The sequence below is a fragment of the Nerophis ophidion genome, linkage group LG04 (assembly GCF_033978795.1).
Source record: "Nerophis ophidion isolate RoL-2023_Sa linkage group LG04, RoL_Noph_v1.0, whole genome shotgun sequence".
NCBI classification, from domain to species: Eukaryota; Metazoa; Chordata; class Actinopteri; order Syngnathiformes; family Syngnathidae; genus Nerophis; species Nerophis ophidion.
This window is the reverse complement of record NC_084614.1, coordinates 27,808,132-27,833,534: the sequence shown is the minus strand read 5'-3', so window position 1 is coordinate 27,833,534 and position 25,403 is coordinate 27,808,132. Positions and strand designations below refer to the sequence as shown.

The 25,403-nt window shown below is 41.0% G+C and overlaps 1 protein-coding gene across 3 annotated transcripts in view; it reads right to left on the bottom strand.

The window, feature by feature from the left end:
• Positions 1-25,403, bottom strand: part of nectin3b (nectin cell adhesion molecule 3b) — a 72,011-nt gene that overhangs the window by 31,981 nt on the left and 14,627 nt on the right. For all 3 annotated transcript variants that reach the window (XM_061897758.1, XM_061897759.1, XM_061897757.1), the window contains exons 2-5: positions 20,896-21,243; positions 18,335-18,634; positions 17,934-18,051; positions 16,318-16,469 (exon numbers count right to left, since the gene is read on the bottom strand). In XM_061897758.1, coding sequence (XP_061753742.1) covers positions 16,318-16,469; positions 17,934-18,051; positions 18,335-18,634; positions 20,896-21,243 — 918 coding nt within the window. The remainder of the gene's footprint in view (positions 1-16,317; positions 16,470-17,933; positions 18,052-18,334; positions 18,635-20,895; positions 21,244-25,403) is intronic.

The window sequence follows — 25,403 nt, the reverse complement described above, 5'->3', positions numbered from 1 at the left end:
AAAGCCATGGTAAGTTGTTCTAACAAGAAAGGACTATTTCTCGTCGTGAGAAAGTGCTACGCTATACATCCGGTTCAGCTACATTTAGGGTTTCTCCTTAATGTGCGCCTTCATATCGGCCACCACACCTAACAAAATAAAGTAATGTAATGTATTGTAGCATTCAGGGGAAAACAAAGTCTGACGCTCTCTTTAGCTTTTATTGCCAATTTTATGATAACAACGGGTTCAATACCAACAAGTATTTCCTCCGTGCACACACGTCATCCTCAGTGCTTCACTCCTAGACACACAACACTTGTTCATTGTCTGCCGACAGTGTCTTCACAGACCATGGGAAAAATAACCACCATAACACTAAGATACACATTAACTCCAGCCATACACACAGGGTTGCCTTGAGCGGAAGCAGTGTGTTCGCGCTGTGGACGTACTTTAATGTATTAGAGATTTACCCGCGGACAGCGATCTTCACAGTTTAAGATGACACGGCCTGCTTTTAATGAGAGAAAGGCTCCCAGCAACGCAAGGCAAGTATGCTTTTCGTCAGGGATATGGCACGACAGAATCTAAACGGAGTCTCTAAACACGAGTACAGTTGCCAATAACACCAAGAATAGATGCTAGAGTTGTTGCCAAATGTTTTTATTACAGAAAAAGTGACAAAGGATTTGAGAAATCCCCAAAAAATAGACAAAAAGAAAGTCTCAAAGTACATTGCACAATAAGCAACAATTTAAAAATAGAACAAAACCATATGTAAGAAAACTATGTTAATATAATGAATATCGATTGTTTTGAATGTATATTTAAATTTTTTGCATTCCAAAAAAATATGCATCATAGCAAATCATGCTATGACGTCATATCGACCACGGCCCGAAACACGCCCCCCCGCCACAGGTATTTTGGCAACTTACAGGAAACTCTGACATTAACCAAATAAAAATTTCTTACCTTACGATCATGCAGATAAGATTTGTACTGTTATTCTGTGATATTTGCACCTAAAGAAATGAGAGCACATCAATTGAGGAATATGACGGCAGGTTGGGAGGGGGAAGGAATTTTTCGGGCTGGCTTAAATATGGTGTAAATACTTTTATAACATGTTCTGGTCGAGTCCTCAATTACAGAATGATTAGCAGGCTCAATATAACATTTTTAATAATTAATAAAGGAGGTTAAAACATTGTCATGAAGCCACCCCGACTGAAAATTACCTGTCTTAGCAATGACAAAAAATTATACCTATCTTTGATTAATTTTGAGTTAAGTATGAACAATGCGATTAAGAATTGTCAATCGTTTGACAGCCCAAGTTGGAACACACACACATTTTTAAGAAGGAAAAACACTTTACAAGCGTAAACTAAACATGGAGAAGAACTTGTAGACGACAGAGAAGACAGCAGACAATAAGGAAGCCTTGGGTGTTTTTTTGTTCTGTAGTTATAGTTATTACTATTATTAATTAGAATGAAGTAAAATAGTACAATACTTTGAGAATGAGCTCTTAGTATGGGTTGTACTTGTATAGCGCTTTTCTACCTTCAAGGTACTCAAAGCGCTTTGACACTACTTCCACATTTACCCATTCACACACTGATGGAGGGAGCTGCCATGCAAGGCGCCAACTAGCACCCATCAGGAGCAAGGGTGAAGTGTCTTGCTCAGGACACAACGGACGTGACGAGGTTGGTACTAGGTGGGATTTGAACCAGGGCCCCTCGGGTTGCGCACGGCCGCTCTCCCACTGCGCCACGCCGTCCCTATATATCTATGTATCTGCTTTTACTGAAGTCTAGTGTCTAATTTTAAGCCTGTGTAGTATAAAAACATCAATACATTATTTGTTTTCCAATTATTGCTGAAATCCAGTAGTTAGGATAAGGTTACAAAGAACAGAAAAACATTGATAGCAAATTCATAAAATCACAAGTTGATTCAATGTTATTGAAAAAACATAAGCCCTAAAACCTTGCAACTTTTGCTGTAACTTTCTAAAAAAGCTGCCTTGAATTCAAGAATTTTATGCCGCCACAATCACAGAAAAAGTCAGTGAAGTACTGTTGTGTTCCCATGGCCTATCTGGAGGTTAATCATCCCCAATTCAGAACAACTTCTTGGCCAACTATAAACAACGCCACTACAACTACATACAGTTGTAGTGGCGCTCCAGACTATATTTGAAATCTGTGGTCTTACACAAATAATAAAAGAAATCACGCATTGCAAACGGTAATACTATAGCTCTAGTTCTTCTCCGGGGTTCCACCACCTCCAAAGTTATGATACTTCCGTACACTAAAGTAATGTCTGATCATTACCTTATAAAACTCAAAGTTCCGACTCATTGTCAACAAGCTACTAATAACCACTGTTTTAGCAGCGGCCACATTAATGTGGCGACTTGTCCAGGGTGTAATCCGCCTTCCGCCCAATTGTAGCTGAGATAGGCTCCAGCGCCCCCCGCGACCTTGAAGGGAATAAGCGGTAGAAAATGGGTGGATGGATGGATGGACATATGACTCTTGCTGGCCTACTGCCTTCGGTAGTGGCGCTATTCCAAAATTATGAGAGTCTATCGATAACCTCACTAACAACTTTAACGATGCCCTGCGCAACGCCATTGACAGTATAGCACCACTGAAGCTAAAAAAGGCCCCTAAAAGGCGTACCCCTGATGTACAGAAGAAACCAGAGCTCTTGAACTTGAGGTTTTCCATCAAGCATGGAGTGAATACCTTATAAACACAAGTTTACCTTAGCTACTCCATTCTCATCCGCCTCAATAAAAACGATCCTAAATATTTGTTTAGAACAGTAGCATCGCTAACCCAACAAGAGACTCCTCCTCGTAGCTCCATCCACTTGGCTGAAGACTATGAATTTCTTTGATTAAAAAAGGTAACTCAATAGAAAGGAGAATAAAGACAACGCATTCCAACTACAACTGGGTTCTATTAGCACAGATACTAATGTACATACGACAGATATTGCCCTCCAAAATAGTCTCTCTCTTTTTGATGAAACAAATGCAGCTTAGACAGGCTCCAGCACCCCCCGTGACCCTGAACGGGACAAGCGTTAGAAAATGGATGGATGGAAAATTAGAGGAACTCCTGCAACTTGTAAATGGGACAAAAACAAACATGTTTACTTGACCCATTTCCTGGGAAACTTATCAAGGAGCCGTTTGTAATATTAAGACCATCAGTGCTAAATATTATTAACTTATCACTTTCCTCTGGTACTGTCAAGTTATGTTTGTTTGTTTGTTTTCTCCCCTAACTTGAAAAGGATTTTGATATCTTGACCAGGGGTTTCACTGGGACTTCATTCCTTGTTTCAATCCAATGATGAGACAAATCTTTGTTTCTCCTTTTATTTTGGACTTGTCTCTTTTTTTCATTGAATAACTGAAAGGTGAAACACCGTCAGCCACCCTGGTCTCTGTAAACAGTTGTCACTTTTGTATTTGGTCAATTCTCCTGGAGCAGTGTTTGTTGGCCTCTTCTGTATTTGGTAATTTGTCCTCGAGCAGTGTTTGTTGGCCTGGAGCTGCAGACTTAAAAAGGAGTGGATTTAATTGCTTTAGGTGAGAGCCTTCCTTATTAGTGATGGTCTTCAGCTGTTGGGATTTTGTGTCTGTAATTCCATGTGTATCCTCTGGGGGAAATGGGAGCCAAACTCATATTTGGACATGAGGCCTTCTGTGTGGGTGAAGGCTTTGGCCTTGTGTAGAGTTTGCCAAAACACCTCCCACTCGATCTTTCCATGGATACATCGGGAAGATCGCCGACTGTAGGCAAACTAAGTGTGCGTGGTTGGTTTAGGTGGTCGTAGCAAGATTTTCTATTCCTGTTCCTCAGCAGGTAGCAGGACAACCAACTGTCTTACGTCTCTGTGCAGAACGGTGGCTTGGAGCTTTTCCTTTCTGCTGCTTGAATTGGGAAGGCTGGTCTTTTCTTTTTTTTTTTGTTTTTCTTCTTTGAAAAGTTGATTCCGATTCTGACATGGAGCTCATCTTCCTCGACTTTGTAGCCCAGACCGAGTGCTTTGTTGTCTTCATCGCTCATCTGGTTTGGTAAGATAATGGTATTTTCCTCTTCAGGGCGCTCCTTCCTCCCACTTTGACCAGTGAAGACCCATGGCTTCAACTCAAACCCCCCGGCCTTCAGGATCCTCTCCACGTTAGCTGTGATGATGTTTAGCTGGTCAAGGTTGTTGTGGGAAGTGAGGATGTCATCAACATAGCTGTCGTTGTGAAGCACTCGACGGTCCTCTTCAAAATGGGCAAAGAGAGGGAGGTTTGCAGTTTCACGCATTGCCAGCTGCGCTATGCACCCTGCTGGTTTGTCACCTATTTTCACTCTTGTGATTGCGCATTCTTCCAGGTCCTCATTTTCGGCATCTCGCCAGAGGAACCTGTGAAGGTGCACTTCTTGGTCTTCCAGCCAAATTGAGTTGTACATCTTTTTTATGTCACCCAGCGCAGCATGTGCTCCACTTCTGAATCGGAGAAGCACAGCTCGAATTTGGTTGAGGACGTCAGGGCCTTTCTTCAGCAGGTCATTCATGCTGACGCCTCTGCACTTCTGACTGCTGTTCCAGACAATTCTCACTGGAGTTGTGACTGAGTGTGGGTTAGGGGCAATGAGGTGACTGAGATACCAAACTGGTCCATCCCACTTGGTGATGGTGTCTTTGTGTAGTTTGATGGCTGCTTGTCGATCAATCATGTCATACACTTGTGCATCATATGCCACCTTCCACTCAGGTGTTTTTGCAAGTTGCTTTTCCGTTCTCAGGTATGTGGCCTCGGCTGTTTTTCTATTATTTGGTAGTGACATGGGGTCCTCCACCCAAGGATACCTGGCATGCCAATGTGGCTCTTTGCTTTGGTTGTCCTCTGTGACATAGGTGAGGCCACCCTTTACCACTTCAAGCTCTCGCTCCTCTGCAAGAGTCATTTCTTTGCCGCCTGGTTGACATTTTCCTCAGCGGCATCCTCCACACTTCGGGTCAGATGCTGCACCAATACTGTCCCATTTCCACCACTCTAGAAAGTCCCGGTTAGTGGTTGAAGTGTTTGACCTCTGGAACTTGGCGTGAACCTGAGTGTTGGCAGGTTTTTTACAAGCTGGGCCAGTGAGTTCTTCATACCTCAAAGCAGCAGTCCTCATTGATCTCGCGAAGTGTGTTTTGGTCATGTGGGCGGAAACAGTGAGGTCTTCAAAGAGTTCAGGATGAGAGCCTCCAACTGTCATTCCCAGTGGCCCATCCCACAGTACAAGGTCTCCGATACCTCTGATCCGTTGAGGTGCTAGCTGGCCTTCTCTGTGACTTATGAGCAAACTGACTTCATCGGGTCTTGTCAGAGCTCCAAGTGGGACATCCGGAAAAAATTTCTGCAGCCGTTTGGAGTCCACACTTTTTTGGATGTCTACGATGCTGTCCAGACCATAACAGACCAATTGATGCGATTTCATAGTACCACTTGTAGTCTTCACTCTGATCTTCAAGAGGTACCGCTTTGTTTCCACAATGGTCTTCATTCCTCCGACACCATGTACAATGAGTGTGATGTCTTCGCTCCTGAGGTTCAGTTTGTCTGCAGCCTTGTGGGTGATGTAATTGGTGTCGGAAGTCAGGTCGATCAGTGTTCCAATCTTTTCTCCAGCGTTTGCGGTGACCTCCAATAGCAACATCATTACTGGCAGTTCCTGCAATCCACATTCCGCTAAAAGTCCTGATTTGACTTTTGTGGTTTTGAACGTCTTTGATGCAGCATTGGAGAACGCATCATGAAACTGCCTTGCCAGCTCTGGGGAAAGCTTATTGACAAAATCCTCCTGTGTACGTTCTTCTGCTTTTGCCATTCATTGAGCCAGGTTTGCTCTTTTTCTGTGCCAAGCCGCTTCTTTTGTTTGGACAGAGGTAGAAAAGATGCTCAGGTGCATGTTCATCGTTGCAGGAATGGTTGGTGCATAGGAAATCATCTTTGCAGTCTGAACTGTCATTATGGACTTCAAGACATCTCTTGCATGCTCCCAACTTCTTAGCAGCAACTTTCTTCTCTGCTAGCTGAAGTGCCCGGAACTGCATGCTATAGTACAGCTTCTTCCTGTGCTTCCCATCTCCACAGACAACACAGCCAGTGCGGTCGTCACTTGCTTTGGTGGATTTTGTCCTAGCATGTCTTGGCTCAGGCTTCGATTCCCTCCTGTTAGGTTCCTCATCCAGTTGTTCCAGCTGCTCATAAATGCTCTCTTGCTCTTTGAGGAAGTCCAAGCGACCGTCAAACCTGCTTGCTGGAGTCACAGCATTCCTGGTGTCTGCTGCATAGATGAGCCATTCCTTTTTGAGAGGTCCTGGGAGTTTTCCCTCAATCGACCTGGTCACAAGTGGGTTTTTGATGGCGCCAGTGTCCCCAAGCTCACTGAGATCTTGATGCGCCTTCTCCACATCTTGGATTAGCTCCACGACTTTTTGCGGCTGGTTACTTTTGACAGGTTGTATTTTCTGCAACTCCTCCACTATCTCGATAGCAATGGAAGTCCGGTTGCCATACCGATTCTCCAGAACACGGAAGATGTCATCGGCAGTGTTATGAGTGGTGAGACGAAGGTCTTTCCTGATCTTGTCCTCAACACTGTCCAGCAATTTGGCCTTCTTCACCTCCTTGGAACCAGTTGGCTCACCTTGTCTCTGGAGTGCTTCCCAGTCCTTTTTCCACCGGTGGAATTCACGTTTGTTTCCTGTGAACTTAGGAAGGGCTGTGGGTTTCAACTTGATGGCTGGCACAGGATGACTAGGAGCAATTGGTTCCCTCCTGACTTCTTCTTTTATCCTCTGTTGTATGAAGTCAGCCTTCTTGGAAACCAGCCTGGTGGTCTGTAGTTCCAGACCTTTTAAGCTAGTCAGAATTTCATCTACTGTATCTTTAGGGACCCATTGTCTCCACCGACCATGCACCTCCTTTGCAGTCTTTACCAGTCCTTGCAGGTGGTTCAGCACAAACTAATATCCATCCAGGTTCATGTCCTCCGGTTCCAAAGCAGTGGTGCGTCGACACTCCTCATCTGCTGCCAGTAGAGCTATGGACACTTCATCTTTTCCAAACTTGTCCCACAGGGCCTTCTGGAGTTGACCTTCGCCCGCTTTGACTCACACTCCTTTGAGGTATTATCTAGATCTTCTTGTTTCTCTTGGGTGAGTTCAGTTTCTCCATATTTTAACTGTGTCAGAAGTTTGGCCTCTACCTTGTCATTGGCTTCCATGACTTTGTCCGCTGCTGTGATGAGTGTCTTGAAACTGTCTCTGAGCTCCTCTTCAGACAAGTCATCATGGTTCCTGGTGATGCTGTTGACAAGGCGGGTGAATGATGCTTTTGCAGTTGTCCTTTCGGTCTTTAGCTGGTCAAGCACCTTCTTGTCAGCCATATTTAAAGCTCAAGTGGAGTTGAAGTAAATTTGGTGAAATTACCTTTAGAGTCTTTGGTCCAGATCTCCTTTTCCTGGTTGTCCAGTGGGGGATCGGTTTTTCACTGTTATGTTTGTTTGTTTGTTTTCTCCCCTAACTTGAAAAGGATTTTGATATCTTGACCAGGGGTTTCACTGGGACTTCACTCCTTGTTTCAATCCAATGATGAGACAAATCTTTGTTTCTGCTTTTATTTTGGACTTGTCTCTTTTTTTCATTGAATAACTGAAAGGTGAAACACCGTCAGCCACCCTGGTCTCTGTAAACAGTTGTCACTTCTGTATTTGGTCAATTCTCCTGGAGCAGTGCTTGTTGGCTTCTTCTGTATTTTGTAATTTGTCCTCGAGCAGTGTTTGTTGGCCTCGAGCTGCAGACTTAAAAAGGAGTGGATTTAATTGCTTCAGGTGAGAGCCTTCCTGATTAGTGATGGTCTTCAGCTGTTGGGATTTTGTGTCTGTAATTCCATGTGTGTCCTCTGGGGGAAATGGGAGCCAAACTCATATTTGGACATGAGGCCTTCTGTGTGGGTGAAGGCTTTGGCCTTGTGTAGAGTTTGCCAAAACAGGTACTGTTACCCTAGCATTCAAAAAAGCGGTTATTCATCCTCTGCTCAAAAGACCTAACCTCGATACTGACCTCATGGTAAACTACTGGCCGGTGTCCCACCTTCCTTATCTTGAAAGTCCTCGAATAAATTGTTGCACAGCAGCTAAATGAACACTTGGCGTCTACAATCTCTGTAAAACCCTTTCAGTCTGGTTTCCGGGCAAATCACTTTACAGAGACAGCCAGGGCAAAAATGGCTATTGATCTATTGCTAACTATGGATGCTGATGCGTCAGTGTTGCTGCTACTTGATTTTAGCGCTGTTTGATACAATCAATCATAACATTTTATTAGAAAGTATCAAAACATGTATTGGTATGTCAGACTTAGCCTTTTCTTGGTTTAACTGCTATCTTACTGACAGGACGCAGTGCGTTTCCCCAAATCAATATGACGTCGGAGTGTGTTAAGGTAACGTGCTGAGTTCCACAGGGTTCGGTTCTTGGCCCTGCACCCCTCAGTATCTACATGCTGCCCGTAGGTGACATCATACGCAAATACAGTGTTAGCTTTCATTGTTATGCCCCTAAAGCTGACCAACATGCCAGATTGTACTCAACGAAAGGCGTGTCTAAATAAAATTCAACAATGGATATCCACTAACTTCTTGCATCTTAACGCTAAAAAAACAGAAATACTGATTATTGGTCCTGCTAGACACAGGCACGTATTTAATAAAACCACCTTAACATTTGACTCTAAAGAATCGCGGTATTATCTTCAACTCAACTCTCTCATTTGAGTCATACCTTAAGTGGTGCTAAAACAGCCTAGTTTCATCTCAGTAGTATCGTTAAAATATGTTCCATTTTGTAGACCACTGATGCTGAGATCATTCATGCGTTTGTTAAGTCTCGTCTAGAGTACTGTAACATGTCATTTTCGGGTAGCATTAAAAGATTACAGTTGGTGCAAAATGTGTCTTCTAGACCAGTGGTTCTCAACCTATTTTCAGTGATGTACCCCCTGTGAACATTTTTTTTATTCAAATACCCCCTAATCAGAGCAAAGCATTTTTGGTTGAAAAAAAGAGAAATAAGTAAAATACAGCACTGTGTCATCAGTTTCTGATTTATTAAATTGTATAACAGTGCAAAATATTGCTCATTTGTAATGGTCTTTCCTGAACTATTTGAAAAAATATATATATATATATATATATATAAAAATAACTAAAAATGTGTTGAAAAATAAACAAGTGATTCAATTATAAATAAAGATTTCTACACATAGAAGTAATCATCAACTTAAAGTGCCCTCTTTGGGGATTGTAATAGAGATCTATCTGGATTCATGAACTTAATTTTAAACATTTCTTCACAAAAAAATAAATCTTTAACATAAATTTTTATGGAACATGTCCCCATAAAAATTCTAGCTGTCAACACTGAATATTGCATTGTTGTATTTTATTTTCACAGTTTATGAACTTACATTCATATTTTGTTGAAGTATTATTCAATAAATATATAAAGGATTTTTGAATTGTTGCTATTTTTAGAATATTTGAAAAAAATCTCACGTACCCCTTGGCATACCTTCAAGTACCCCCAAGGGTACGCATAGCCCCATTTGAGAACCACTGTTCTAGATTTTTGACAAGAAAGTTTGATAATATTCCCACACCTGCTCTAAGATTTCTCATTACGCCCATTGGGGTGAGGTTTTTTTTCCCTGATGTGGGATCTGAGCAGGGGATGTTGTGGCTTATGCAGCCCTTTGAGACACTTGTGATTAAGGGCTATATAAATAAACTTTGATTACAAGCTGTAGAGAATGGATGGCTGGATGGATGCTTGTTTATCTACTAGTCAACGAATGAAGATTTCTTTATACTTGATCTCTTCAGGAAATGTTAAGGCCACCGCCTAACTAGAGCAAACCAAAACGGATCTAACCAGAACATAATTGAGCACAAGTCAAATGTATTTCTGTGCGACTATGACAGAAGTAAAAGTAGGACAGCGGTACGAACACCTTTGGAAGTTCTCTTTATTCATTTTGACTGTGTGTGCGCCTCAGGGAGTCACAAGAGGTAAGACTGACAAGATGCTATGTATTTATATTTTTCTCTGTGGGATATATACATATTATACATTTTCAGTTCTTTATTATATTTACTGAGCAGGTCTTCATAAAACTAGAAATCATACAGTGCAAACAAGTATAGCTGTGTACAATTTCTAAACTCCCATTGTCAGTTATTTAACTACGGTTCTTGAAAATTTGTAATCTATCATTCCTTCTCTAGCCCCTTCTCCCTCACTGTCCTGCACTACACCACTTTTAGCAAGCTTACAGTGCATCCGGAAAGCACTCGCAGCACTTCACTTTTTGTCATGTTACAACCTTATTACAAAATGCAGTAAATTCATTTTTTTCCTGGGATGTCTACACAAAATACCCCATAATGACAGTAGGCCCATTTCCAACTCAGGAACTTTCCCATTTAACCGAGGAAATTAAGTTCCCCCATGTTTCCACCCAAAACTTTAATTTTTCAGAAACTACTTTTGGTTTCTGTCAGCTAGGTGGGACTTTTGAAAGGTTCCTAGTACTTTCAGGGTGGGGGTTTTGGGGGCTGTCGATTGCTGATTGGTTTAACACAATTGAGTGCGATGCTAAAAGTAATTTATTTCTATTACATCAAACTTAACATCGAAGAAACTAAAAATAAATAAAACTGACTTACAGGAACTGTAGGATGGCATCTCTGTGCTAAAGATTGCTGATCAGCGGAACCATCTTTCAGTGTTTTTGCTTAGCTGCAGTCTTTAAACAATAAGCACTTTATTGTTGTTTATGAATTTTATAAACTTAATTTTAGTACGCAATTCTACGAAAAGTGGACGGACTTCTTTAAACGTATTTGGAGAGGAACTTTAAGTTTTCAGCCGGACCCCTTAACTGCTTACAACTCAGTCTTTGTTGGATGGATGTGAAATAAAAGAGGCGGTAGACGAGTAGAACAAAGGTAAATCGCATCAAAATGCTCACTTTTCACTGTGCCATATGCTGTTAAAGTAGTCAGTGACATGCCATTTATGTAATTAGTTTAAACTAGAGTGAACCGAATGCTAATACTGACAAACTAACGCTAAATCAGATGTGTTTGTGTCGTCACCTTAGGATAAACCCTGACAATTATTCTTAATGTATTGTTATCTACAGTCGAAACGGACAATAAGGACTCGCCTGAATTCGTCATTTACTGAGGAGATTACTTTTTGACTGTTGGACCTTGTGGACAAAATCCTTACTTATTATAAACAATTCAGAACACTTTTTCAAATCATATTGTTGAGTATATTATTACTCATAGCTCGGTTGGTAGAGTGGCTGTGCCAGCAATTTGAGGGTTGCAGGTTCGATTCCCGCTTCCGCCATCCTAGTCACTGCCGTTGTGTCCTTGGGCAAGACGCTTTACACACCTGTTCCCAGTGCCACCCACACTGGTTTAAATGTAACTTAGATATTGGGTTTCACTATGTAAAGCGCTTTGAGTCACTAGAGAAAAGCGCTATATAAATATAATTCACTTCACTACTTTCAATTGCATTCACTTGCACTTCATTAAATGTAAATATGACCTAATATTGTCTGTTTATTTAGATAGCACTAGTTTAGAAAAATACTAAACCACTCCTGTATATATCAACCTAATTTGTTTTACTAACCTGAACTGTGAAATGTGTTGAAAACAAACCACACACTTCTGCAAGAACAAATAGTTCCAACAACCTAAAGTTTCTGAACCTTTGGTGGGAAAGGGCTAAAAAGTGAGCTCAGGGGCATTATGTTTCAACTGATTATTCTTGAGATTTTCCTAGAGTTAAATTGGAGTCCACCTGTGATAAATTCAGTTGATTAGACATGATTTGGAAAAGAACACACCTGTCTACATATAAGGTTGACAGTGCATAGCAGATCACAGACCATGCATGAAGTCGAATGAATTGCCTGTAGATGTCCAATACAGGATTGTATCGAGGCACAAATCTTTTAAGGTTACAGAAACATATCAGCTGCCTTGAGGATGCTAATGAGCACAGTGGCTTCCATAGAACCACCAAGACCCTTCCAAGAGCTGGCCGGCCGTCTAAACTGAGTGATCAGGGGAGAGAAGTGCCCTAGTCAGGGAGGTGACCAAGAATCCAATGGTCACACCGTCAGAGCATTCCTCTGTGGAGAGAGGACAACTTTTCAGAAGGACAACCATCTCTGCAGCAATCCACTAATCAGGCCTGTATAGTAGAGTGACCAGACGTAAGCCATTTCATCGTAAACTTTTGCCAAAATGCACCTGAAAGACTCTCAGACCATCCATCCATTTATCCATTTTTCTACCGCTTATTCCCTTTGGGGTCACAGGGGGGGCGCTGGTGCCTATCTCAGCTACAATCGGGCGGAAGGCGGTGTACACCCTGGACAAGTTGCTACCTCATCGCAGGGCCAACACAGATAACATTCACACTCACACTAGGGCCAATTTAGTGTTGCCAATCAACCTATCCCGAGGTGCATGTCTTTGGAAGTGGGAGGAAGCCGGAGTACCCAGAGGGAACCCACGCATTCACGGGGAGGACATACAAACTCCACACAGAAAGATCCCGAGCCCGGGATTTAACCCTGACTACTCAGGACCTTGGTATTGTGAGGCAGACGCACTAACCCCTCTGCCACCGTGAAGCCCATGAGACACAAAATTCTCAAAGACAAAGATTGACCATGAATGCCAGGCATCGTCATCATCATCACCAGGCCAACACCATCCCTACAGTGAAGTATGGTGGTAGCAGATTCATGCTGTGTGGATGTTTTTCAGCAGCAGGAACTGGGTGACTAGTCTGGATAGAATAAGGAAAGATAAACGCAGCAATGTACAGAGACATTCTGGTTAAAAATTAGCTCCAGCGCCCTCTCGAACACAGACTGGGACAACGGCCCTAACCACACAGACAAGATATTAAAGAAATGGCAAATCTGTAAATGTCCTTGTGCGACCTAGCTAGAACCCAGAATTGAGTCCGATTGAACATCGCTGAAAAGCTCTAAAAATGGCTGCGCCCTGATGCTTCTCATCCAACCTGATGGAGCATAAGTTCTGCAAAGAGGAATGGGCGAAACTGCCCAAAGAAAGTTGTGCCAAGCTCGTGGCATCGCATTCAAAAAGACTGGTGGCTGTAGTGAAGTGAATTATATTTATATAGCGCTTTTTCCTCAAGTGACTCAAAGCGCTTTACATAGTGAAACCCAATATCTAAGTTACAATTAAACCAGTGTGGGTGGCACTGGGAGTAGGTGGGTAAAGTTTCTTGCCCAAGGACTCAACGGCATTGACTAGGAAGGCGGAAGCGGGGATCAAACCTGCAACCCTCAAGTTGCTGGCACGGCCGCTCTACCAACCGAGCTATACTGCCCTGTCAAAGGTGTATCAACAAAGAATTCAGCAAAGGCTGTGAAACATGTCCATGCTACAGTGTGTACATGTGATTTCTTAGTTTTTACATTTTTAATAAATTTGCAAAAATGTATAAAACATTTTCACATTGACATTATGGGGTATATAGTGTGTAGGAATTTGAGGATAAAATAAGAATTTATTCCATATTGATATATGGCTGTAACATAAGATGTGGAAAAAGTGAAGCGCCTATGAATACTTTTAATGTGCACTGTATCACTTTATAATTCAACATTCTGTCTTAACTTTGCAGTGTACTTTAGCACTTTGATCATTTTTTATTATACAGCGCTTTAGTGTTTTTAGGAATTTGCTGTGAAAATCTGTCCCCCAAATTTTGAACTGAACTTGGCGGCAGCCGGTTAAGTGTTATTTCTGGGCTCGCAGGCCGCCAGTTCAACAGACCTGCTTTATTACAAAACATACCTGTTAGCTTGCTCTCAATTCGCAGCACGGAAGTCTTTCTCCCCCAGCTCCGTCGTCCCTCTATAAAATCATCGGCAGTTGACTCAGTAGTTCTTTGGTAACGATCAAAGTTACACCAAAAGTATGTTTTATGAGTACAACTGAAAAATGAGCCAAAGTGAGGCCAAAGAATGTTGCAGACTTCAGCACCTAAATAAGGTGGAAAAACACCACTGAATTATATAAAAAAAATAAAAATTAAACATAAAAGAACTAGAAGGTCCTATTTGTGTGGCTCTCCTCTCCCCTTCCCCCCTTCAGTGTGTGTTTTGTGGTAATAATATTGGGTGTCTGGACCGTATTAATTGGATTTGCATTAATTATTATCCAAAAAATCGTTTTTTTCACAATTAATTCTTTGTTGGATTGTTAACAACAGTTTACTGAAAACAAACGTACCACTGTAATTATGACACATACCTGCCACACAAGATTGTGTGTGCGTGAGAGAGCGTATCATAGAGTCTATGCAAGCTGGTGGTCATCAATTAGCAGTAAAAGTGATCACTTAGCATTGCATCCTAAGAATCTAGATTAAATTACTAATGATTGTATTATCTGATATACAATTTTAATTTGTCTTTATTTAAAATCTTCAACAAACATGACCACTAAGTACATTTATCAGACATGGGACTGCTACAATATTCTTGCCCCATATTGAAGCAGACTGCTAAGCGTTTAAAATGTTATTTCTAAATGTATCCATAAAAATATTGGAAATCTGCTTATTGTGTGTGTGTTTGACAGAGAAGCAGCTTGCAGGAGATACCACAAAAGTCCAATCTCCAATGTAAAGGCTTATTACATTAAGTCATAAAACTACTGTATGTAATGTATATGATATAACATGCTTTATAGCATACATGTTAAAAATGTGGCATTCATTACACTGGTGAACATACATTTTCATATTTTGGGTTACGAGTTTTTGATTGATTGAAACTTAGTAGGTTGCACAGTACAGTACATATTCCGTACAATTGACCACTAAATGGCAACACCCAAATAAGTTTTTCAACTTGTTTAAGTTGGGGTCCACGTTAATCAATTCATGGTACAAAGAGATACAATTTTGTAAAATGGAGGTGCTACTATTATTGTTACATAAAAAAATGTTAGGTTCTAACCGCTGTATAGTAACAGTAAAGCAGCATCACACTGTATATATGTCTGCCATGTCTTAACATTTCTTATAATGCGTCGCTGAAACTGTTTACAGCTAATGTATAGCTCAAACATAATCCAGTTTAAACATGAAAGTGTTTACATTTTCATATAATTCACATGAGAACGTGTTGCGCTAAGTGTTGTGTAAATGCTGAAGACTAACATTAGGCACCCGAGACATCATGCAACACGAACAACCATTAATTAAAATGAATATGGGACCACAAAAAACGAGCCATAAAAAAAAGCAAGCAATGAATACATTCTAAATTGTTGCAATCATTTGCAAAGCAGATCTGAAGCAAACACCTGCACAATGGGACAAGAGTGGTGAAAACCACAAACCTAAAGGTTTGTAGTCATTGAGTGAATGGTGGTGAATTAACATGAATGATTGAGAACAAACGCGCACGTACAGAAAACAATAAAAAGTAAACCAACACGTGTAATATAGTGGATATTGTACAGCCCTCTCATAAGCAAATGGAGTATGTATGATAAATAATGAATAGGAGTTGAAAAGAACTAGTTAATGTTTTATGAAACTTCGACATCATCCCAGTCAGGCTGAAGACTTGCCTATTTCTACTTGAAACGTGCACAACAGAACAAACAGCACAGGAGCAAAAAGCAGGGAAAAATAATACAAATAAAAATCACATCACAATGATAGCTTAATTGCAAATGTTAAAACCTATAAAACAAGATATGTGGTGAGACATGCTCATCAAACACATGACACTTAGGCAGAGACCAAAGCGCAAAGAAAAGCAGTCTGAGGAGAACCTTAAGTAACTAGTGGTAACTTCAGATGTGTATGGGCCAAGTGAACATCTGGAGTGTTAATGTTTATCATCAGCATGCAATTAAAGGGTCAAGTATGATAAGTGCCCAAACACATGCTGGTGAAAGTGAAAGCTTTGGGAGCTGTCGGCAGCTGGCACACACTGGACAGAAATGATGCAGAGTCACATTTCAGCTTGAAGGACAGCGTCACAGGAAGCTATATACACTCAATGACGTGTGTGCACGCTTTGTGCGTCCTAAGGCTAATCGGAGCCAGAAATGTTGCAGTGTGTGTGTGTGTGTGTGTGTGTGTGTGTGTGTGTGCACATTCCACTCACCTTGTATGAGTATGCGCACATCCCGACTGCGGAGGTTAATGTCATTGGCAACTTCGCATCTGTAAACTCCGGTGTCGTTCCGCTGGAGGGGACGCAGGAAAATCAGCGTGCTGTTCATGATTTCCACGCCGTCTGGCATGTCGCTGTCCAGCCTGGAACACACATATAGGAGAACATCTGAAAACAGTTGTTTTTTGGTGGGGGTCGGAGTGTACGTATGTCAATTTGATGATTTCAACATTTAATGACGCATTGAATGTCAGTTGTAGGGATTGTTTGCCATGATTTAAGCGGCTGCCAAGAGGGTGCTAACTTTCGAACTTGCTGCTATACTTGCATACCGCCCTCTCCCATGTAAGCTACGTAACATTACGTAACACACGTGCAAGAAAAGATTTTGTGTAAGCTTGCAGCGGACATGTGCATGTGTACGAGACCGGCATTAACTAAGCCATCATATTTGAGCCAGATGACCATTTTTATTCAATTGAAAGAGTTACCATGAAAAATATCAATCAATCAACATTTATTTATATAGCCCTTAATCACAAGTGTCTCAAAGGGCTGTACAAGCCACAACGACATCCTTGGCTCATATCTCACATCAGGGCAAGAAAAAAACTCAACCCAATGAGATACAATTAAAAACCTTGGAGGACGTAGACCTTTTTTTTTTTTTTTTTTTAATCACCAACGGTGACATGTTAGCCAGTGGTGGTGTTATATCATTATTAAAGATGTCAAAAATAAGTCAACTCATGTTATTAATCACAAAAAATATTACATGAATCATGTATATACACAGAATAATCACACTATTTTTTTGACTGTCCATGGTCCTTTGATTTAACAACTGATGGTTACCTGAAAGGCTGTGTGGGTTGTTGGTCAATGCATAAGGGCTCGCTGGCAAATTTCACTTCAAAATACAAAATGGAACCTTAAATACGTACATTTGAAGAAAAACATTCACAAAAATTTTCCTGTATGAGATTTTGACGATATAATTGCATTTGTGTCTATATTGGGGTCATTTATAGGTTAATTTCAGTTATGAAAGCTAGTCATAACCTGCGATTATTGATGATTAATCAAAATTTATAAGTGTGAATAATCTGATATGTATTGTATAATATGTATCATTTGGCAGCACAACATTTAACACTCGCTTTACCGTTTACTGTACAGATTCCCACTTTTTGTGCATCTATTAGTAAAACTGGCTTCACTAAAGCCATAAGTAAACAATTACTTTAAAAGGATCAGTGCTGCAAACATGCCAGCAAGGACAAAATCCCCATAGACCTAAACCTTTTTTTATTTCCAAAAGTACCACTGAAAAATCAGTCTCATCATAACACATACATACATTTCTTTAACAATATGGCCGCCACCCATTCAAATCACAAGTAATACATCTCCCTAGTAGTTAAATGAGGTAGTAAAAAATTAGAAACAGCTCTCAGCATGACACATTGGCGTTCTACCCTTCAAACTACAACCAAATTAATAAACATATTACAAGATTGAAGTGAACATCTTTGCAGTATTTATTTGATGTTAGAACATGCAAATGGTCAGACTGTTGTGGCCAGTTGGTGTTTAAATGAACAAACCTGATCCATCTGAAGTGATGAGCGGGTGGGTTTGCATTTGCTTTGCATGTCATTTCAACATTGTCCCGGCCCACATACCAGTCTCCATCATACCCCACCACAGAGATGTCAGGAGCAACTTCAGGAAAGAGAAAAAAAAACAAGAGTGAGACGTTACTCTTGTGGTACTAAATGATGTCAGCAAACAAAGATTGTTTGGGTTTTTAAAAAAAAAATTTAATTGATGGCTACAATTGTCTTGAGTTGTAGCTTAAGGAAGTGCTGAGGACCTCACAGTTTAACAGAGATACTCTGCTAACCCCCTATTTGTTTTCCCTCCATGCATTTAAACCTAATTGAAATTCATTTTAATTGATTTGGTGCGGCAACAAAGACACATAAGAGACTAGAGAGGCACTTACACTGCACATTAAGCTGGTAGGGGATTCTGAAGTCATTGAGCAGAGCCGGGTGGCGGACAACACAGGTGAGCGTGTGGCCCTGGACGTGACGCGTGGGCTGCCAAAGGTAACGCACTTGTGTCGTCGTGGTGCCGTTGACGTCGTCAAAGAGCTGGACTTCTGACTGGCCAAAAAGGTTGGACTCCCACGACACCTCAGCGGGGGGCCGGGCACGCTCTGCGATACAAGTGGCCACCACGGTCTCATTGCCCCCATCTATTAGTGGTGTGGAGCCGGCAGACACGTAGACCTTCGGCTCCACTGACCGGTCAGAGAAGGAGAAAATAGGTGACATGGCTTTCCATATCTAATACATAAATGATAAATGGGTTGTACTTGTATAGCGCTTTTCTACCTTCAAGGTACTCAAAGGGCTTTGACACTACTTCCACATTTACCCATTCACACACACATTCACACACTGATGGAGGGAGCTGCCATGCAAGGCGCCAACCTGCACCCATCAGGAGCAATGGTGAAGTGTCTTGCTCGGGACACAACGGACGTGACGAGGTTGGGATTGAACCAGGGACCCTCGGGTAGCGCACGGCAACCCTCCCTTAATGACAAATTAATAATAGTGTAACATGATGGCCAATCCATCTGTTAAACATCACTGGTAGAGGACAACATATATTGTAACAGTACACAATGAACATCTCTGTTGTCTATACATTCATTTATTTGTTGTGCACCATCGCAAATACATTTGATACTACATCCTCACCCTTACACAAACATGATGTAATGGGCCGCGCTATGAATGTAGCTTTTCGTTACAACTCTATGTAGTAAATGGCATCATCACGGTGCCTCTCATATGAACCTGGGGCCTCATGTTTTAAGCTTGCTTACGCAGATATCCCCTTTTTCACGGCAAAGATGAGATGTATCAAGAGATATATAAAGTAACGTGCGCTGCCTCACGCCATCTTCATGCTTCACGTATGCACATTTTTAAAGACTGTGTATACTTTGGCAACACAGGTGGTCGTTCGGGCTTTCCCAACATTTGAAGTCAAAAATGTGAAAAAAAATCCAGACAAGGGCACAAAACTTACTCTTTTGCCATGCTTCATACTTATATTGTTTGTTAACACATTGTTTTATTTTGGCGATCATTTTGCCACCCATTCCTGTGACTATCACCAGTTTGGCCAATCGGATGGACAGTTGAAGCAGCCAGTGGCGATACACTGGCGCCAGTGGAATGTCCCGCCTTTGTGTCACGTATGGCTGCTACCGCAGGAAGCTCTCCTGAGTTGTAATAATACATTGAGTAATCAAACAAGTGTCAAAGGGTTTTGTATTGCAAACCATATATTACATCATTTTTATATGAAACTAATATGGTTTGAGCAGGCTACTGTATGAACACATTTCGTTGTAAATTACACAGATTATATTTGTATTGGGGGTAACCACAGCCACCCATCTCTTCTAAAGTTGTATGAATCATTGCAACGACTATCTTTTCAAACAAGGTGCAGCACTGTACTTCATCAGGTTGTCAGTTTTGACCACATCCATATTCTTTTTCACTTTCTTCCTAAAGTCCGACCATTTCTTTTTTATTTCATTCTGTGAACGGTTATCGGAGCATAGCAATGAACGGCTTTCAATCTCACTACTCTGGCGTTTGCTGGAATCCTGAGAAAGAAGCACCTACCGAATCATGATTGGGCGGAGCATGCAGATCTCATGCACATGGCTAATTTCATTATGATTTGCGTAAACATGCATGCAACACTTAATACAGGAGACCCCAGGTTTGCCAGAGAATAAGGAGGACGTAGCAAGATGTTAGTATTGCCAATTTAGCTGCTATATTTAGGGAGTATTCAGACCCTTTTTTTTTTTTTAAAGTGACTAGTGACAAAACTGAAGACTTTTTAGAATCTTTTTTGATACGTCAAGAGATTATCGCTCGGTTCAAAGAAAAGTGCTTAATAAAGTAAAAACTATCTGAAATAAGTGACAGAATTCATTTATATTTCTAAAGAAATGTATTTTTCTTTAAGTTTAACCCCCGCATCCATAGAAAAGACATGGACATGCGTCAAGGCCAATCATGCAAATTGGACGAGGATGGCATCTACTCCCACGACGACCCTGCAGACCACCCCCATAAATTGATTGCATAGAGTCGTCCCTCACTACAATGCGCTTCAAATATCGTAGCTTCACCACATCGCAGATTTTTGGGGGATATATTTTTAAAGCATATTCTACCATTTTATTTTTAAATTAAGCATTTTCAAGCTAAAAAATGGAAAAAAATAAAAATATTAATAGTACAGTAGTATTTGCCACTAGAGGAGACCAAGCCAAGCATAAGGTGTTGTTCAGTATCGTGGCAACTACTTGGCTCAGCCTTGATATATTAGATTAGAAATATATATTAAAAAAAATAAAAAGAGTGTAAAGGTGATTGAAGTAGGTTGTTTCATGTGTATAGTGCACTCAATGAATCAATCAACAACGATAAACAAGGGACAAATGTATACTGCATACGTACTTACCGTGTACACTGACAGTAGTGGAAGCTTGGGTGTTCCCTAGAGGGAATGTGGCCACCTTACAGGTGTACATGCCCATGTCAGCAAAGCCTACATTTTCCAGTACAATAGTAGCATCGTAGGAGGAGGGCGAATGAAAATGCAAGCGATGGATGTACTCCGGAGAGATGGAGATGCCGTAACGCGGGTTGTAGACTGCCACGGTGACCGAACCAGAGGGTAGACGACGCTCCCAAGAGCTCTGAGTGAGAGTGAGGTTGGTCGCCACATCCACCCGACACTCCAATGTCAGGTTCTTACCCAGCACAGCACTCACACTCGGGGCCACGATCACCTCGCTGGCCAACAACCCTGCCAATGACAGACACAAAGAATTAGGTTTAGTTAATTGGGATCTCCTTTAGCTTTAGCAGGGACTTTGTTATCTTTCAGAGGTTTGCAACAACTTCAACAATGTGACAGAGATAATTTGCAAATGTAACAGGACATATTCACAATACGTTTATAATATAGTAGTAGACTTTCTACCAGCTCATGTATGTCGTTAAATTGAACAATTTAAAACATTTTTTTCGTATTAATTCATTACAATTTAATTCCCTCATTTCAATATTTTTTTGTTACAAAAGTTTTACATTTTCCTAGTTATTTTTTAACACCTCTACTTTTAGAGCTGATCATTGAGAACATACTGCTAGAAACAAAACGATGTAGTCGCCCAAGATAAAAATGTGTTTGTGCCGCCTGCCAAATACCATAATAGCTTTACTATGAGGTTGTTTAAACAACAATGAGAAATATTTATGGCGTTGTGGCAAATGTTTCATAGCTCTTGAAGCTCAGCACAATTTGACATTTGTGGGTATAAGACAGGACTCAAAGGATGATAGCATCACAGCAGGCGTCAGAGCATTTAAACAAATAAAACACGGATGACAGTGGGAGCGTTCATTTGATGAATTTGTTTAATCTGTAGCTCTCCTCCACCTAGACAAAGCCGAGGCAGAAAGCCTGAAACCAGTCCATCTCTGAATGTCCTCTTTTCAGATTAACCCGTGGTCTTACTGTCAAAATGGTGGCACCACTCAAAAGAAGAAACTCATCTTATTAAGGAAAGATATAAAAATATATATTTAAAAAAAACCAACGACAAGATCCCAATGAAGGCAGCATAGGCGACGGTGATGAAAATGACATCACCTCTCAGGGGAGGGAGGGTAAGAAAAAGAAAACTGTTGAAGTGTGAGGACAGGCAACTGAGTGAGGGGTGCTATCATCAAGATTCCAGTTAACATAAAACAGATGAATGACGTCAGAGATTTATGAAAAAAAATTTAAATGTGCGCCAAATGCCTTGGACCAGATCACTAATTGCAACGAACTGCCAGCGTGGAAGACATCATGACTAATCAAAACCTGCTGTGCTGCTCGGCAACTGAGCCCAAAACAGTATTCTATTGTTGTTTTGCCAAAATCAGCTACATCTTCAGCCAAACTCCCTCTTGAAAGACAGTGTCCTCAAATATTGCTGCAGGACCAAATAAGTGTACTTCAAATGTATGCATTAGATTATGTGAAATACCTACGATACAATTATTCTACTGGTACCTATTAATTTTCTTTCATATATAATTTCTATGGGCCTACTTGTAAATTTTATAGGCAGAAGATTGTCCTACAAGGGTATCACTACATTCTCCAAGGGAAGAGAAGCCATTCTGAATGGAGAGTGAGTGTCATGGTAATGATGGTTGACTTTCTGGAGTGGCGCTAATTAGTCGCCTTCATCAAGGGATTCACTTGAGTGACCAAGTAGAAACCTTGCAGAACTGAGATTCAGTACAAAGCATGTCACTACACATGAACATAGGCAGTACTGCATGTTTATTAAGTGGCAATGAAAGAAAGTGTACATGTGAAAACACATACATAAAATCTAAAGATTAAAAGCCATCTTGACAAAAATAAATAACTACGTCAAGCAAAGACCTCATAAATAACAGGGTGTCCTGACAGCGGTCCAAAAATGTTTCAAACTTGTTGTGAACTAGTCTCAAGAGATAGATGATACAATTTTATTGGCTTAAGCCAAAGTGTTATGATGTGCTGTCTGGTGTATCTGTGTTAAGCTTGTCCGCTGTAAAAGTCATAGTCATTATTCAATTTTATGTGGTGTGTGTTTTTGTTCATCACACACGCTTATTCGGGTTTAAGCATGTGCCACAGTGACTTACGGTGTAATTGTGCCACTGGCCGTTTAGCAAAAACACACATGGCTGAGACACTTATGGAGCTTTTTCTAAACAAGACCATATTTCGATTATATCAGCGCAATATGGAGTCATAACCTTCTAACATCATATCTTCCAATCAGAAGTAAAACATATTTTTCTTAAAAAACACAGGATTACTTGCATTTCCCTTACTTTAGAAGTCTTGTTTTCTCTGCTAAATACTTTGTTGATACACCTTTGACAGGGCGGTATAGTTCGGTTGGTAGAGCGACCGTGCCAGCAACTTGAAGGTTGCAGGTTCAATCCCCTCTTCCACCATCCTAGTCACTGCCGTTGTGTCCTTGGGCAAGACACTTTTACCCACCTCCTCCCAGTGCCACCCACACTGGTTTAAAATGTAAAACAAATTAGATATTGGGTTTCACTATGTAAAGCGCTTTGAGTCACTAGAGAAAAAGCGCAATATAAATATAATTTACTTCACTTATTAGACTTCTATTAGAACTTCTCTTTCCTGTCATTAAACAAAACAAGTGCAGCCAAACAGTTTGCTCCAAACATGTGCACTTTTTCAAAAAACACTAGAGTGCTCCTGTTGTATAGAGGAAGTTGGACCACTGTAAACACATTGGCACATCTTTGTGTTAACATTTGAACCTTGCTAGCACACTGAGGTCCAAACTTGTGATTGTCATGAGACGTTGCTCAAGACACCCCTTCAAAAGGGGAACTTCACTTTTTTTTTTAATGTTTTCTATCGTTCACAATGATGAGTGACAAGAACATACAGGTTTTTTTAGGGTTTTAAAAATGATAAACTAATGGGACACACCGTTATAACCTTCAAAGCCCTCCAACGTTTTGTATCCACACTGCAAATATATATAATGTAGTAACAGACATGTTCATAACAATATGCAAACTGTACAATATGTACCTTATTTTGGTCATTGAAGCATTGCCAGAAAACATTTCCTCAGCACATATATTACTGGTTCCAGAACACCACACTTCAGACTTGTGGCAAGAAATGTGTGTTCCTACTTTTGGAAACAAATGACTGTTTTCTAATCATGGCAGACATGCTAACAGACAACGAAGATGACTATTTTTGGACAACCTGATCTTTTTTAAGCTGAATATACAGATGATGAACTACTGCTTCTCGAAGTGAGCACAAAGGAAGGGTGAAACGTTGGGAGCAGACGTAAGCAGAGAAAGTGAGGTCGGCATGACTTTGACGCTGAAAATTTGAAACTTGAAGCCAAGCTATGCCCAAAAAATGGATTGCTTACCCAAAATCAACTGAAAACGTCCCCGACAAGCTGGATCAAACGCACAACTGTCCATCGAATGAGTGCTTTTTCAAATGTGTAAACAGTAAAGAAATGTAGTATTTTATATATACATAAATGTATATATATTTTTTAAACGTGTCAGACTTCAATTCTACCATTAAAAGATTACAGCTGGTACAAAATGCGGCTGCTAGACTTTTGACAAGAACAAGAAAGTTTGATCAAATTACGCCTATACTGGCTCTCCTGCACTTGCTTCCTGTGCACTTAAGATGTGACTTTAAGGTTTTATACTTACGTATAAAATACTACACGGTCTAGCTCCATCCTATCTTGCCGATTGTATTGTACCATATGTCCCGGCAAGAAATCTGCGTTCAAAGAACTCCGGCTTATTAGTGATTACCAGAGCCCAACAAAAGTCTGCTCTAGCCTTTAAATAGAACCCCTTTTTAGACCAGTTGATCTGCAGTTTCTTTTCTTTTCTGCCCCCCTCTCCCTTGTGGGGTGTCGTGGGTGGGGGGCTGGGGGGGGTACAGGATCCAGTGGCCATGGATGAAGTACTGGCTGTCCAGAGTCAGGACCCGGGATGGACCGCTCGCCTGTGCATCGGTTGGGGAGATAGATAGATAAATAGATAGATAGAACTTTATTGATTCATTCAGGAGAGTTCCTTCAGAAAAATTAAAATCTCTGCGCTGCTGAACTGTCTCTGCTCAGGATGGTCTCCTGCTGGCCCCACTGTGGACTGGACTCTCACTATTATGTTAGATCAACTATGGACTGGACTTTCACAATATTATGCTAGACCCACTCAACGTCCATTGCACCAGACTACCCTAGAGTGGGGGGGGTTACCCCCATCTGCGGTCCTCTCCAAAGTTTCTCATTGTCATCCCACTGGTTGAGTTTTCCCCTGCCCTGATGTGGGATCTGAACAGAGGATGTCATTGGGGCTTGTGCCGCCCTTTGAGACACT